This window comes from Antechinus flavipes, chromosome 2 (genome assembly GCF_016432865.1).
Source record: "Antechinus flavipes isolate AdamAnt ecotype Samford, QLD, Australia chromosome 2, AdamAnt_v2, whole genome shotgun sequence".
NCBI lineage: Eukaryota > Metazoa > Chordata > Mammalia > Dasyuromorphia > Dasyuridae > Antechinus > Antechinus flavipes.
The window spans coordinates 377,158,421-377,175,605 of record NC_067399.1 but is presented as its reverse complement, the minus strand read 5'-3'; the positions used below and the strand labels follow the sequence as shown (position 1 = coordinate 377,175,605).

The following is a 17,185-nucleotide window of genomic DNA, read 5'->3' as shown; positions in this document are numbered from 1 at the left end:
ACCAAAGAAGGAAGGCCATATGCCAAAACTTGATAGCAAACTAGTCCCAAAATTCCCATTTTTGCATTTTCTGGACACCTTCATATATCTCTAATGCCTTTCTCCTTCCAAGATTTGTCAATAGAATTCCTTCCTATTCTTCCAGTCCAGGGCCAAATGCTTCTTCCTACTTCTAAGATTTTCCTATCTCCTGTCAATCGGAAGTACCCTCTTATTTTTCTAACCTCCACTTAGTAAAACTTTGGGGATCACTTTAACATTCTGCCTTATTTTCAAGTCTCTATGTGTGCATGTGAAAGACTGCAAGCTTCATGGGGATCAAAAACTATGATTATCCCTTCAACCTCAGCCCCTTAAACTAGAATTAGACTTTACTGGCAGAAGATGTTCAGTTAATACCTTTTTTAAAAAAAGAAATACATATTCAGAAACTTCCTTCACTTGAAGATAGGATATCTTTTTCATCTAATGAGCAAGACAACTCTGCCCAATAGTGTGCTGGTATTTAACAACTGGAGCTAAAGGATGGAGGCAGGATGCAGGACTGTGCCAGTAGCATTTGCTGATTACCAAGGAATAAATACTTATACTGAAAATTTAACAATCAGCTCAAAGAGCCTATTCAAGCTCCAGCACATCCCTGGCCCTGATCCAGTATACCATTCAGGAACTATTCAGACCGATTATACTTTAAAGGGGGATGTAGAAAAATTGAAATGTTAAATTATGGTTGCATCAATCTAAATGAACTTTTTAACTTTTAATTTTATAATTAACTTTTAAGAGAACTTAAAAGATCATCTGCTCCATCTCTTTCTCCTACATATTGAGAAACTGTGAACCAGAGACAGAAGCAGTTTGCCCAATGTCACACTGCATATTAGTGACAAATCTACATCCCAATCTCAACACCTCTCCTATAAGCAATAATCCCCAAGCCCCAAAACCAAAGGAAGCCTATTTTGCCCAAGCTTGAGCTAAGCAGAATAAAAAGGAGGAAAAAAAATAGTGGGTCTGGAAGTAGTAAATTAAGACCTATAACTTTGAGCATTTGTCCACCATACCTTTGAATTGTAATGATGATACTACAGTCCTACCACAACATAGCCTAAAAGGAAGGAGAATACCTACAGCCAGTTGGCATAGCAGATAAAGTATTGGTCCTGGAGTCAGAAAAATATGAGTCCAAATACAACCTCAGAAACTTAGTAAGTATTTAAACCCTATACACTTAACTTCTGGCTCACTTTCTTCATCTGTAGCATCTGCCTCCCAGGATTGTGAAGATCAAAGGAGTATTATCAAGTGATAAAAGTCAGACATGACTGAACAACAGCAACAATTTAACCAACTAAATAAAAATATAATAAAATAGATAATATTATCTAATAATATTAGACCCCATAAAGAATAAATTATCATGAGAAAGTAAGGAAGCCCATTTCATCTCGCCTCAGGTGGAGTGATTGATCCTAGCAGAAGGCATAGGAATGAGCAGCTCTCCAGGGGCTGTTTTCTTTCTCTGGATTTTGTCATTCCCTTGGATCATCATTCAAAGAATGCAGGGGAATGCCTAGGCTAAATCACTCAATCTGAGAGTATTTCTGACTTTAGTCAGAACTTCAAAGTTTTCAGAGTACTTAAGGGCTATGATGAGTTATAGAGCACTGACCCTAGTATGATCAGAAAAAGCACAGCAGTGGAAGAGAGAAAATGTGTGTCTCTTCTGGTCACTTGCCCTCTCTACATTGGCTTTCTTCATCTGTAAAATGAGAGGGTTGGGCTAGACTATTGTTATCAAACTAAAATAAAAATGTAGGCCACTAAATGTTATATGTGTATCCCTGAAATAGCTTAGAATATTTGACTTAGAAAATCACATATTAAAAAAAACAGAAAAGAAAACCACATTATTAACATTATCTATGTTCTATTGTATTAAAAAATATTTCCCGATTGCATTTTAATCTGCTTTGGCCTATATTGACACTTCTGACCCAGATGAGACCCTTTCCAAGTCTAAATCTATCATCTTCTGATCCCATATACTATTGATAGACAATAACATGTATGTTCTTGTTGTTCAGTCACTTTAAATTGTGTCCAACTTTTTTTGACCTCTTTTGGCATTTTCTTGACACAGACACTAGAACGATTTGCCATTTCCTTCTCCAAATCATTTTAAAAACAGATAAGGAAACTGAAGCAAACAGGATTAAGTGACTTGCCCAGGGTCTCATAGCTAGTCATGTCTGAAGCAGAACTCAGGTGTTTCTGACTCCAGGTCTGGTGCTTTAACCACTGTGCTACCTAACTGCCCTATATAGACTCATAGGCTTAAACTATCTAAAGCTAGATGAAATCTTAATGATCATCTATTCAAAGCGGCTCACTTTAGAGAGAAGGAAACTGAGGTTTAGTAAAGTGAAATTATAAATTAAGTATCAGAGTTTAAAGTTGAACTCAGTTCTTTTGCCTCTAAATCAAATGTTCTTTCCTCTCTACATTGTACTTCAAGAATACAAAATAAAAATAAACACTTAAAAGATGTTTAATCTGAACTTTTTCCCAGTGTAGGAATTCCTACAGAATTCCTGGCAGGTGCTTTTCTGGCATCTGCTTGAATACCTCCAGTGACATTGAGCTCTTCCTAGCATTGAGCTTGTATCTTCTTCCCTCTAACTTCCACCCTTTGGTTTTTTTCCTCCTCCATCCTAACTACTGACCTCCCTGGCTTCCTTTAAATTCCATCTAAAATCCTATCTTCTCCTGCTTCTTAATTACAGTGTTCTTTCTATAGCTTGATTTGTATATATTTGTTTGAAGGATGTCATCCCTATTAGATTGTAAGCTTCTTGAGGGCAGGAACTGCCTTTTGACATTTTTTGCATCTCTAGTATTTAGCACAGGCTCTGGGACATAGTAAACACCTAATAAATATTTATTAATTAACTCTCTTTCTGATCTTTACAGTCACACAGAGCAAGCTTAATGCCTTTGATCTTGCTCTTACCCACAATTGTACCACCTCTAATGTTCAAGAATTCTGAAATCCCATCATCTGACCATAATCTTTTGGTTTTTTACCTCTCCCTCTGACTTTCCTTACATAACCCTGCTCTGTATCTGCCGTGCTCCGATCCCTTAACCCTTCAGTTTTCTCCCAAGCCATCTCCCCTGCACTAGCCACTTTTTCCTCTTTTCTCCTTCTTAACTCCTTGGTAAACTAAGTTAATTCTACATTGTCCTTCTCTCTTGAATCCTTAGCCTCCTTTAAATTGCTGATTATGCCCAGCCCAGCCTCTGCCTTAGATCACTCCCCTCATTAGTTCCCTTCACATATACTGTTAAATGAAGGTGCAGGAAATCATGCAGCTATTCTGAATCCATAACAAATGTATGTTACACAATTTCAACTGGACCCTCACAGTTGCTAACTGTGGACCCTTACTTCCCTTATCACTCACTATCCCATTCTCCTGAACTGCTGATTTTTCTCCTACCTAACTTCCTTCCCTTTCTACCTTTGTTGGATCTTCCTCCAGATAATACTCTCCAACCACGGAAGTGGAAGGAGGGAATATATTCTAGACATAGCAGGTAGCCAAAAGCAAAAACATTGAAATGAAACAGGATATGGAATGTTGTGTATAGGGAAATAAGTCAATTATACTGAAATTTTCAGGGTGTGTAGGGGAGCCATGTGTATTAAGCATGGAAAGGTAGAATGGAATCAGATTGACAGGTTTTTAATTCCAAGCCACTTATATTTTATCCTGGATTCAATTGGGCTCCTTTGAAGCTTCTTAAGCCAAGAAATAAGATAGTTAGAGTTGTGTTTAAAGAATATTAATTTGTCAGCTATATGGAAGATGGATTAGAGGGAGGAGAGACATGCAATATGGGACTATTACATTAACCCAGGCAAGTGATAATGAGGGCCTGAGTCAGAATGGTAGTAACCATATTAGTGGAAGAGAAAAGGAATCATGGCAGTGATGTTGTAGACAAAGAATTATTGAGACTTGGCAGCTCAAATATAGGGCAGGCAGGAGATGAAAGAGAGGGAAAATCATGAATGACTCCAAACTTAACAACCTAGATGATTGAAAGGATAGTGGAAGCCTAAGCAGAAATAGGGAAGTTAGGAAGGAGTGGAGGAATTTAACGAGTTTGCTGAGTAAATACCCATTAGGGAGTTGGTGATATGGTATTGGAGTTCAAAAGAGGTTAGGGCTAAGTATAGAGGGCCAAAAGAGATGAGAATTGAATTCCTAGGAGACTAATGCAATCAACAAGAAAAGGTATAGGGAAAAAAAAGAAGGGAATCCATACTAAAGCCTTGGGAGACAGCTTGAATTAAGAACTAGGATCTGGTTGATGATCCAGCAAAGGAGACTGAGAAAAGTCCAGATAGTTGGATGATAACCGAGAAAGATCAGCATCATACTCAAAAACAAAGAAGAGGATATCCAGGAAGAAGTGATCAGATGATGCAGTGAAAGCAAAGAAGATGAGGACTGAGAAAAGTATGAGAGTTAGAAATTCCCTTGGAAGCCCCTTCCTTCTGACCCCTTAACCATAGAGCTCACCCGCACTTTTCTGAATTTCTAAAACATTCACATAGTACTTCCAAGCCATGGAAGTAGTATTAGCAAAGGCATGGTGGAGACAAGAAATTTCAGAACAAAAATGGCTGTTGGACAAGTAGCCCCACTGAACTGAAACACAGAATACTTGAAGGAAATAGGTTAAGATGAGGATAAACTGGCACCCTGGAGGCAGATTTGATAGAGCCTTCAATGTCAGCATTGGGAGTGATAGTTTTCTGTATGTAAGTAGGAGAAAGCTTTAAAAAAGGTTTGTGCACAGTGGAATGATATGATCATAGAAATGCATTAGGAAGTTTATGGGAAGTGTGAAGTATGATCTAGAGAAGATCTAGATTGAAAGCAGTGGTTAGTCAGCAAGAATTTATTAAGCACTTACTATGTACCTAGTGTTTATTGGCCTTCTTACATACCAACTTTTGTCATCTAATTTATGCATTGTATAATTTTTTTAGGTAAGCATGTGAACTTCTTGAGGGCAAGACCTGTGTCGTGTGTGTGTATATGTATGTATCTATATGTGTGTATGTATATCTATACATAGATATCTATATCTATAAATGTAATAGATATATCAGTTTTTGAATATAAAAATATTCTTTTTGCCCATAGGACTGAAAAAAAGAATGGGCACTTAAGTATTCATTAAATGAAAACCTCAGAGTTGATGGGGACCTTAGAGTTTAATTACAATGATTTCCCTTTATAGATGAAGAATCTGAATACCTAAAGAAGTAAAGGGACTTCTTGCCTAAGGGCACTCAGCTAGCACCTCAGATTCTCTTACCTCAAGTTTAGAGTTCTTTCTACTGCATCAAGTTCCAAGTCTGAAAGCCTGTCCTCTCTTGCTTCTTTCATTCTCCAGCTCCATCTCTCAAGCTGGAAAATTTCTCCCTGGGGCTCTTACATCTAGTGTGGTTTATATGGGCAGTAGTTGTCTATCTTCCTTCCACCCTCTTACCTGCCTAGTTTTATTTATTTACTCGTGTCTCTTCTCCCTCCACCGCCTCCCTCTTCCAGGTCGTGATCAATTATTCAATTGTGAAAGGGCTGAAGTACAATCAAGCTACGCCAACATTTCACCAGTGGCGAGATGCCCGGCAGGTCTATGGCTTGAATTTCGCCAGCAAGGAAGAAGCGACCACCTTCTCCAATGCAATGCTCTTTGCTCTGAACATCATGAATTCCCAAGATGGAGGTAAGCAGCCCCTAGGGTTCTACATGGGAACATTTTTCTGCCCTTCTGGGGCTTTCTTTATTGGGGTCAAATAGTATTAACTGGAATTCTAGGCTAAACTTACCTTAAGAATAAAAGGAAAGGGAAGAAAGAATGAAGGGGGAGGGGGAATTTTACTTGTCATGTGTGAGAACTATGTTTGCTTGCTAGCTGCCCATCAAGATCTATTTATATATGCTTTCCTGTCATCTCCTTCCCATTTTCTGGAGAATAGAATTCCCATCGACTGGAGAAACTCCTTCAGGTGAGAAAAACAAGGTATACATGTCCAAAGTCATATGAATAATTAGTGGTAGAACAGAAGTCATGGGATGATTGCTTTACAGTTTTAAAAGATCTCAACAACCAGCTTCTACTAATTTTACAATAAAGAATTTTGTAAATTTTACAAATAAGGAAACTGAAATCCAGAAAGATTAAAAAAAAAACTAGACATTCAGAGGAAGGATTTGAACCCAGGACCTCTAACTCTGGAGCATTTTCTAGTACACTAACATTTCTAGTACAGACAGCAGTCTGAATCCAAATCCTATTTTCTTCCCATATGTACTGAATTTGGAACAAGATAACAAAATGGTATGTTGAGACGATGGAGGTGTAAGAAGGAGAAAGAGGCATTCTGGAACCCCAGTAGCACCAATTCCATTATCCATAGATATTTTCTAATGGAGAATCTCATAGCTGGGACTTCTGCTACTCAGCTGGAGAGGGTAGCTCTTTTCTGCTAGCTAGTGTAAACATTACTATCAATAAAATTGAAGTTTATAGTGGAAAATCATTGGCCCCAAGCCTAGACTAGACAGGAGACAGAGAGTGGGGAATGTCACGCCTGCTGTCTCAGTGTGCAGCCCTCATATGGCTATTTCAGGACTTTTACAGATATAGAAAGCACTGCCTGCCTACATATCTGCTCAAGGCTTGGTGGGTTTCCTATGACCTTTGAAAAGTTTCCTTCCAGCATCTGATCTCTTAGAACTGCAGTGTTCTGAGCCTTCCTCACCAGAGAGCTGCTTAAAGTTTTAGAGAGTAGTTAAATGTGCTTATAAAACTCCCATCTAAGTCAGAGGCATCTTGGACAATTGGAGGAGCAGAAATTGCTGCTCAGGCTTGAGGTGAATTAGCTTTCCTATGCAGCATAAAGTTCAATGGCCCAAACCTAAGAAGTCTTTTCATCAGGAGTGAGCCTTATCTGAGAAACTCTCATCTGTCTTCTGCAAATTAGCTTGTGAAGGAAAGAGGTGAAAGAAAGAACAGTTAAAGGGGGAGAAAGTCAAATAATAATTCATTTTAAAAGGAAGGGGAGTAAAATAAATTGCTAACCACTTACTGTGCTCGTTAAACTTTAGATCACTATCAATGTGAATTCTTGTGATTATTACTATCACATCAGTGTTCCAAGATGCTATTTTATCCATGTGGGGAACATCTTCCATGAATGCAGATCACAACCCATTCTCTATGCCTTAGCATGTTGTTCATTGTAAGCAGAATAGTACAATGAAAAGAATGCTAACTTGGCAGACAGAAGACTTGGGTCCATATCCTACCATTGAAACTTACTGTGTGACCCTTCAGCTTCTCAGTCTGTAAATTAGTAATAATAATAATAATAGTAATACCTACTTCACAGGGTTGTTGTGAGGATCAAATGAATTAATGTGTATAAAATACTTTGCCAGCCTTAAAGCCTTAAATGCTAGTTATTAATATTTCGACTCAGAGCATAGATAGATGTTAGTTATTACTGCCATGACTTTGCATGAGTCATTGGGCCTCCGTTTCCCCTATAGTAAAATGAAGATCTTCTGAGGTCTTTTCCAAACTCTAGAGGTGTGAACCTCTGGTTTTCTGGTGATAAGCCCCTCTATGTTTAACTCAGCTAATTCTCGGAGGATAAATTTAGATTCCATTGATAAGCCTGTGTTTATAGCTTCTCCAATGAGGGGAAGAGCTCTGCTAGTTTGCAGTCCTCCAATCAAGCCCTAGAGATCCAAGGAGAATCTCCACCACCTCATAATAGGCAATAGAGGAGGATTCCTGAAGGACCTTATTACCTGGAATGGTAGAAAAAGTACTAGATATGGACTGATAAGATCTGGCTTTGACTTGTGGCTCTTGCTACTGTGTGACTCTGGGCAAATTACCAGCTCTTTAATGCTCAGTCTCCTCATCTATAAAATGAGAACAATCAAACTTGTGCTAAGAGGCAGTGTAGCTACATAATGGATAAAGAATCGGCCTTGTAGTCAGAAAAAATTAAGTGCAAATCCCATTTCTGACACATACTGCCTGTGGGGTCTTGGTCTCTTACCCTCACAGTATCCCCAGACAAGTTTCTAAGATTCTAATTTGCAAGCTGGGGAAAGGGGAAGAGAATAAACATTTGTTAAATATCTACTATATACCAGATTGATGGGGAAGCTGAGGCAAGTAGAGATTAAGTCACTTGCCCAGGATCACACTGCTAGTAAGTGTCTGAGACAGGTTTGAACTCAGACTTTCCTAACTCCATGTCCAGCACTCTATCCTGTGTACTATCTAGCTTCAAATTAGGAATCACAGTGGTAGAAGGAGTTTCCTCACTGAAAGTTCCTATCTCAAAGTTTTTGTCATCTTGTCATCCCAGTGTCAGATGACTTTTGGACAAGTCTTAATGAAGGAAATTTTTAATTTGTTTCTAAATAAAAGCTGCCTTTTTTGTTGTTGTTGTTCTTTCGGCTTTCTTTGTATCCCTAGTGCCTAACACATAATAGGCACTTAATAAGTGCTCGGGGACTTGACTCTGTAATTCGTGGTCCCTGTTGCTACTTCTACTTTCTGGCGACCAGCAGAGGAAAAAGCAGCAGCAGCCTCTGTCTGCAGATGAGACACAGGTGACCGACCCATTGAGAGATTATGCCATTTAAAACTCCACTACCTTAAACCAACTTCTTTTAAACCAACCACAATGTGTGGGTGGTATCCACTTCAAAAATAACTTTAAAAAAAACTATTTTAATAGCTTTAGCCATGAATAAGGATATTTCTTACTTATTATGACTAGAGGGTGATGCAAACAGTAATCAATTTGGAATTTATCTGGGAAGTGCCAGGTTGAATTTAGCAGTTACCATCCCTTTAAGACAACTAGGTAGAATAGCCTTGGTTATTTTCAGAACTTAAATGACACCTTTCTGGAACAAACATACCTCAATATAAGGAAAAACTTCCCAACAATGATTGCTCTCCAAAAGTGGCATGGGCTGTTCTAAGAGAGCTCACTCCTCTCTGCAGATCCTTAAGTAAAGGTTGGATTAGGACATCAGGAAATCATAGAAGGGATTTTTATTTAAGGACAGATTAAATTAGATAGTGAGGAGGTCTCTTCCTACTCTATACAGCTAGATTCCAGGATTCTTCTTGGACTCATCAGTAACGACACATTTCCCTTTGATTGGTGATTGTTTAACAACTCTGAAATATATATTTTATATATGTCAGAGACAGAGACAGAAAGAGGGAGGGAAGGAGGGAGAGGGTGAGGGAGAGGAAAAGAAAGAAAGCCAGATAGCTAGAAAGACATATATGTATGTGTCTGTGTATACATATGTTCAAAGATAGATAGAACATACATGTGTGTGTACATTCAACACACACATGTATGTATATATTTATGGGGCAGTGAGGTAGTGCAGTACCAGGCTTAGAGTGAGGAAGATTCCTCTTCTGGAATTCATAGCCTTGGACACTTACCAGCTGTGTGATCCTGAACAAATCACCTTATCCTGTGTTACTCAGTTTCCTCATCTATAAAATAAGCTGGAGAAGGAAACGGCAAAGTACTCCAGTATCTTTGTCAAGAAAACCCCAAATGTCTGACAGAGTCAGAGGTGATTGAAAAAATGATGAACAACAACATATGTATCTTTTGATTACCTAATATCGCCACTAGATAAAAAGAAAAAATGTGTCCTTTAATTCTTATGACAAGGAAACTCTCAGGGGAAATGGAAAAGGTAGCCCCAGATTTAAATAATAATCAAAATCTTAATAAAAACAACTTTTATATAGTGTTTCAAGGTTTGCATAGAGCTTTACAACATATTATCTCATTTTATCCTCATCATAATCCCGAGAGGTGGGTGTTTTTATTATCCTCATTTTACAGATGAGGTCGATGAGGCAGACAAAAGCTAACTGACTTGTACAAGGTCACACAGCTGGTAAGTACCATGGACAGAGAGTGGGACAGTGAAAAGAATACTTATTTTGGAATTCTAAAACTCAAGTTTAGACTGACTGAGCTACGTGACCTTGTACAAGTGACTTAATTCCTCTGGGGCTTGGTTACAACTTCTGTAAAATGAAACATTGGATTGAATGGTCCCTTTGAGTTCTAAGGGCCTCTAGAGCTACAAAGATTTGGGGGAGGGAGTGGGGAGGACGGGGAGGAGGGGAGAATGACCATGGTTTCTGAAGGAAATACAATTGCTGGGACCCAAACATTTTCTTTGTTGGAGGCTGGGGACATTTTTGGTGCTGGATCCTGGCTGACTGCCTGGGGCAGTAAGTAACTGCCTGAGTGAGTAAGAAGGAGTTGGATTACAGGGAGGCAATTTGATCTGTCCCCTGCCTGGGTGAAACCCAAGTGCTACAGTGACCAGGGCTCTCTGTGTCTTTTGGGTGGTGGCTATTTACAAATAAGCCCGGTCATACAGTGGAGGCTGAGTCATGAGGCTTTGGATTAATTGTTCTTGGTTTCACGAGAATCCAAAGGCAGTTTAGTCATATCTCATCTTATGCATTTAGGGCTGATGGCTTCATCGCTGAGATGGTAATCCTGTTCAACAAATATTTCCTAAGCATCTAGCTACCTGTGAAGCCCTACACTCAACACAGAACCTGCTTTCAAAGAGTTCACAGGAAGAAAACACATTCCATCAATCTAACAGGAATTTATTAAGCAACTATTATGTGCCAGGTTTCATGGGATAGTGAACAGTCATCTCAGAATCAGGAAGGGAAGAGTTCAAGCCCCACCTTTGCCTCATACTGGCTGTGTGTTCTTGTTGAGTCATTTGAATCATGTCCAACTACTCGGGATCCCCTTTGGGGTTTTCTTGACAAAGATATTAGAGTGGTTTGCCATTTCTTTGTCCAGCTCATTTTGCAGATGGAGAAACTGAGGCAAACAGGATTAAGTGTCTTGTCTGCAGTCACACAGCTAGTAAATGTCCGTGATCACATTTGAACTCAGGTCTTGACTCCAGCCTTAGAGCTCTCTATCCATTACCACCCTAGCTGCCCACAAGCTGGATGATTCTGGGCAGTTTATTTAACTTTTTCAGTTACCCCCAGCTAGTCTTTAAACTAAATAAGCTGAATTGTGGTTACAGACCTGTATTAGTAAGAGGGATTCTTCATCCAGATCTTCTCACACCAATGAAATTACAAGATAGCTCTGTCTCTCCCCAAAGGGCTTGGCTGACACTGCATAGGACTGCAGATTTTCAAGACAAATAAGAAAACCATTCCTGTCCTCAAGATGTTTACATTCTAAGGAATTGTGCAGTTAGCTACTATAGAGTTTGGGATATTCAGGGAAGACTAACACCTCTAGTGTTAGGACTTTCCTAGCCTTTTTCAGAGCTGCCCATCCACCCTTGATGTCCACCTAACTCTCAGCTGTGGCTCCCAGAAGCTGTAGTGTGCACAGCAATCCAACCTCATGGTGATACACTGTGTCAGCAGATGTGCTAAATCAGTGAGTGGTGGGGCTGGCCACCTCGAGCATAAGATGACTTCCTACCCTTCACCCTCAGTCCAAGGAATGTATAGGTGAAAGCAATTTTTTTCTTTCTTTAAATAGTTTTTTTATTTTTCAAAATGCCTAAAAAGATAGCTTTCAGCATTGTGTTCCTTGTGTTCCAAATTTTTTTCCTTCTCTCTTCCCTCCCCAAGACAGCAAGCAATCCAATGTGGCTTAAACATGTGCAATTCTTCTAAACATATTTCTATGTTCATCATCAAAATCAGATCAAAAAGGGGAAAAACATGAGAAAGAAAATAAAAACAGAAACAACAATAACAAAAGGTGAAAATACTATGCTTTGATCCACAATCAGTCTTCATAATTCTGGAGGCAGATGGCATTTTCCATCACAAGTTTATTGGAATTGCCTTGAATCATCTTATTGTTGAAAAGAGCCAGGTTCAACACAGTCGCTTATCACATAATCTTGTTGCTGTATGCAATATTCTCTTGGTTTTGCTCATTTCAGTCAGTCTCAGTTCATGTAAATCTTTCCAGCCTTTTCTGTAATCAGCCAATCCATCATTTCTTACAGAATAATAACATTCCATAGCATTCATACACCATAACTTATTCAGCCATTCTGGGTTCCAGTTTTTTGCCACCACAAAAAGGGCTGCTATAAACATTTTTGCATATGTGGGTCCTTTTCCCTTCTTTATGATCTCTTTGGCATACAGGCCCAGTAGAGATACTGCTGGATCAAAGGACATGCACAGTTTGATATTTTGAGACTAGGAGAACAATTTACTTCAATGGCCATGAAGGCAGCTGAAGCAGGTTCTGGGGACAATGCTTAGAGTTTGGTCAAACATCAAAAACACCAAGGTCATCCATTGCATCCTGGGCCATCGCCAGTCATCTTAATTTTTATAAGATGCCACTGGACTTGAACAACTGTAGAAGAAAAGATGAGGCTGATGAATTTGTGTAGTTCTGCCTTTCTTAAATCTAATTTATCCTCAAGTCAAGTCATCACCCAGTGATGTCATTGATCCTCTTCTAAAGGAAAAAAAAAGATCTTAATGAGTCTGTATAAATATGCAAAACACTGTTCCTTTTTAAACCTCAGTTTCCTTATCAGTAAAATGAAGGAGATGGATAAGTTGATGGCATATAACCTTTCCAATAGTGATGTTTTGTGTATTTGTGATTGTGAGGCCCTTCCAATTCCAGTTCTATAAATACTGTTTGTCTGGAGAAATATCACAATTAAGTTGGTCACTAAAATCCCTATCTGTAGAAAGAAACCCTGAGAAATACTGAAAAAAACTGGATTTCCCTCAGTTTCTTCCTGTCATTTTTGCCATTATCCATTTCAAGAGTTCTGGGAACTTCTGTTTTCAGTTAGTAACCTCTTCTTCTGGCACAGTCTTTTCCATTCCCCAAGAATGTCTTGTTCTGTAGGGACTAAGGGACTAAATGGTTTTAGCTGATATGGACTGATTTTTATGCATATTTCATGGGGTTACTTTATCTTCTTAGAATCAGAGCATTTCAGGGCTTAGAAGGAGAGAGCCTCATCATATACCAAAATAAATTAACGCATCCTTTTTTTTCTTCTCCTGCCTTATACACTAGTACTTGATAAGTTATAGTTGGGGGTAGCTCTGTGATAAGATGAATAAATAAAGTCCTGGACTTAGAATCAAGAATATCCATCTTCCCAAGTTCAAACTCAGCCTCAGAAACTTACTAGTTGTATGACCCTGAATAAATCATTTAACCCTGTTTGCCTTAGTTTCCTCATGTGTAAAAAAAAAAAAAAGTAAGCTGGAGAAGAAGATGGTAAACTGTTCCAATATTTTTGTCAAGAAAAACCCAAACAGAGTCATAAAGAGTCAGATACAATCAGAAAATGACAGAAAATAACAACAATAATGAAAACAATGGTTGCACCTTCTGCTTGGCCCTGAATTGCTGAAGTAGGATTAATGTGGAAAGCAGATTTGTGTCTAATGTGGAGAACTTCCTAACAATCAGAGCCATAAGACAATGGAATAGTCCCACAGGAGGCTGTGAGATGGCAGAGGTGATCAAATAGAAGTTGAAGGGTCATCTGTAAAGAATGCTATAAAGAGGGGTAGCTATGTAGTGCCCTGGATAGAACACCAGCCCCAGAGTCAGGGGACCTCAGTTCAAATTCAGTCTCAAGCAATTGACACTTACTAGCTGTATGACTCTAGGCAAGTCACTTAACCCTGATAGCAAAAAAAAAAAAAAAAATGCTATAGAGAGAATTTCTGTCTTTAAGAAGCTGATTCAGATATTATCCTGGGTCCTTTCCATCTCTAAATTCAATGATTCTATAAACTGTGACATTATCAATGCTGATTTGATTTCTCATTATTCTCATTTCCTTCTAAAAATTCTCATTATCTATGGTTATATTTGTTTTTTAAAAAATGAATTTGTTTTGGGGATCATACTAGCAACCCAGGATGCTGTGGGGTTGAAATGAGATAATATTTGTAAAATTATTGACATAGTAGTACTTAATAAATGCTGATTCCCACTCCCCCAGGCAAGCAAGGCAGGGTACTTTCTTTTCCATGATTAATTGTTAAAATCCCTTTCCTTGCTAACTATATTCTCGGTCAACTCTATTTCATATTTCTGTATCTTTTCTCCTAAAGAAACCTACCTTTTGCCAAAAAAAAATATAAATAAAACCTTATTCCTATATTCCCTTCTGCTTCCTTCCTCACCCCTATCTGTGAGATGAGAAACTTGGACCTGATCAATAGTTTCTTGGGTTCCTTCCATCTCTAAATCTATGGTCATTTGATTTTAGGTACAAGATAAAATCAATGTTTTCTAATTAAGATCTTATTTTTTTTATTTGAAGGAGCCCTAAAGTGAATATTTTTCCAAAATGAACAATAGCTTTGTAAAATGAATTGTAGTCACCTACTTTTTGAGTTGAATTTTTGTTTGTTTGTTTGTTTGTTAAATTATATCTTTTTATTTATAAAACATATGCATGGGTAATTTATCAACACTGACCTTTGTAAAACCTTCTGTTCCAAATTTTCCCCTCCTTCTTCCCACCCCCTCCCCTAGATGGCAGGTAGTCCAATACATGTTAAATATGTTAAAATATATGTCAAATCCAATACATGTATACACATTTATACAGTTATCTTGCTGCACAAGAAAAATCAGATCTAGAAAGGAACAAAAAAAACCTGAGAAGGAAAACAAAAATGCAAGCAAACAATAACAGAAAGAGTGAAAATACTATGTAGTGGTCCACACTTAGTTCCCATAGTCCTTTCTCTGGGTATAGATGGCTCTCTTCATTACTGGACAATTGGAAGTGGTTTGAATTAGTTGAAAATTTTTTTAAATTTAAATTTCATTTAATTTAATTTAAGGTTTGCAAAAAGTAATACCTCTAGGGCAGCTATGTGAGAGTGGATAAAGCACTCTAGCTCTGGAGTCAGAAGGACCTGAGTTCAAATATGATTTCAGACACTTACTGGCTGTGTCATTATTTAGCTCCAATTGTCTCCCCAAAATTAAAAATTAAATTCTTTTTTTTTAAATGGTGCATAGCAATATTTTTCTGATTTCCTACCCTAATTCTGACTCACATGCTTTTCTTAACCTGTGTATAAATATAGAAATTAGAAACTTGGGTTGATGACATTGGTATTATTAATTATTTGCTTTTATCAAATCACAAAGTTATTTCCAGGTTATATCCAGGCCCAGGTGGTATAATGGGGGAAAAAAAATCTCCTACTCTGAGATTAAGAGATCTGAGTTAAAATCTCCACTCTGATGCTTAGTGCAAGGTTACAAGCAAGTCTCCTAAACTCTTTGGACTACAGTATCTTCATTTTCAAAGTGGGAGGTTTAAGCTAAGTGACCTCTGAGATTCCTTCCATTTCTGATCTTACACAGTGACCTTCAGTTCACTTAAATAAGCGTTGGTTAACACTGCCTCACCACCACCACCACCATCATGCACAAGGTCCACTGCTATGTGTTATGGATAGTAAAATACAAATGAAAAATAGAGGCAGGAGATGGGAAATGATATAATTAGATGATAAGAATTATGATAAGAAGTTCAAACAGCATAAAAGTGAATGTTGTTTCTCTTTTTTCCTTCCTTTTTCTTTAAAAAAAAAAAATTTGCCAAACTACAGTTAATTTAGAAAGTGAACCCTAAAAGCCAAAGACAAGTCATACCAGATTAACCTCATTCCTTTTGACAGGGTTATTACTAAGACTGATAGAACAGGAAAATGATGCAAACATAGGATTGCAGTAAAACATAATATTAAACTTCTCACAAAGTCCTGGTGGATAAAGACAGATAGATAGATAGATAACAAATAAATACAGATGGGATATATGCACTGGATTTCAGTAGAGTTAGGTTAAAAGTGTTGTGACTTTATTTATTAATGGTTTATGTGGTTTGTTAGAGAAGTCTCCAGTGGATGGTTCCAGGGGATTTTTGATGCATCTTTTCTATCGGAGACTCAGAAGAAGGCATGAATTGTATGCAAATTTCAGATGACTCAAAACTGGGAGTTTCCAACAACAGTTTCCAAAAAAGATCTTGACAAATTCAAACAATATTTGTTTGTCCTATGCTCTTCCTGACTTCCTGACCCAGTTCTTTATCTAGTTCAAATTTAATAGAGAAAAATGTAAATTCCTACACTTAAAAGTTTTTTCAAATTTATTGATGAGTTTTGTTTTTCCACTACAAACATTTCCAGAAAATCCCTCTTCCATGAAAGGTCTAGTAATGAAATGTAAAAATGAAATCAAAAATAACAATTCAGTGAACTTGCTCAGAAAATGCAATAGTTCACATTTGAAGCACACACACTTCTATTTAAAAATGAAAAAAAATCTATTTTCTTTTCTTCCCATCCCACTAAGAGAAAAAAGAAAAGAAAAAGGAAACAAATTATTTGTAATAAAAATGCCTTGTAAATTTTTTTAATTTCCTCACTATGTGCAAAAATATGTATATCTCTTTCTTCACTCTAAATTCATTACTTCTCTTTTGGTAGATAGAACATTTCTTCATATATCCTATGGAATCATCAATGGTCAGTGTGTTGATCATAGTTCTTAAAGTTTTCAAAATCATTTATCTTTATAGGTTTGTTGTTATTTTATAACTTGTTCTGATTCTTTTTCATTTTTTTCTTCTTGAATTTATAAAATTGTTCATTTTTATAATTTTGATGTTACAGTTTAAATTATTCTTCTAGTTTTGTTTATTTTACTCTGCATCAATTCAGTCAATAAAGATTTATTAGGCATATAGTATGTACCAGACACTGTGCTAAATTTGGAATCCAAAAAGAGGCAAAAGATAGTCCCTGCCCTCAAGGAACTTATAGTCTAATGGAAGAGATAACATATAAATAAATATATGCAAAACAAGCTATATACAGGAAAAACGGGAAATAATTAACAGAGGAAAAGCACTCGAATTGATAGGAATTGGGAAAGACTTCCTATAGGAGTTGGGATTTTAGTTGAGACGATAAGGGAAGGTGGGAAGTCAGTAGA

At 37.5% G+C, this 17,185-nt stretch overlaps 1 protein-coding gene across 6 annotated transcripts in view; it reads left to right on the top strand.

Annotated features, from left to right (window-relative positions):
• Window positions 1-17,185, top strand: part of EVL (Enah/Vasp-like) — a 261,471-nt gene that overhangs the window by 159,311 nt on the left and 84,975 nt on the right. For all 6 annotated transcript variants that reach the window (XM_051978387.1, XM_051978385.1, XM_051978389.1 and 3 more), the window contains exon 3: window positions 5,631-5,808. In XM_051978387.1, coding sequence (XP_051834347.1) covers window positions 5,631-5,808 — 178 coding nt within the window. The remainder of the gene's footprint in view (window positions 1-5,630; window positions 5,809-17,185) is intronic.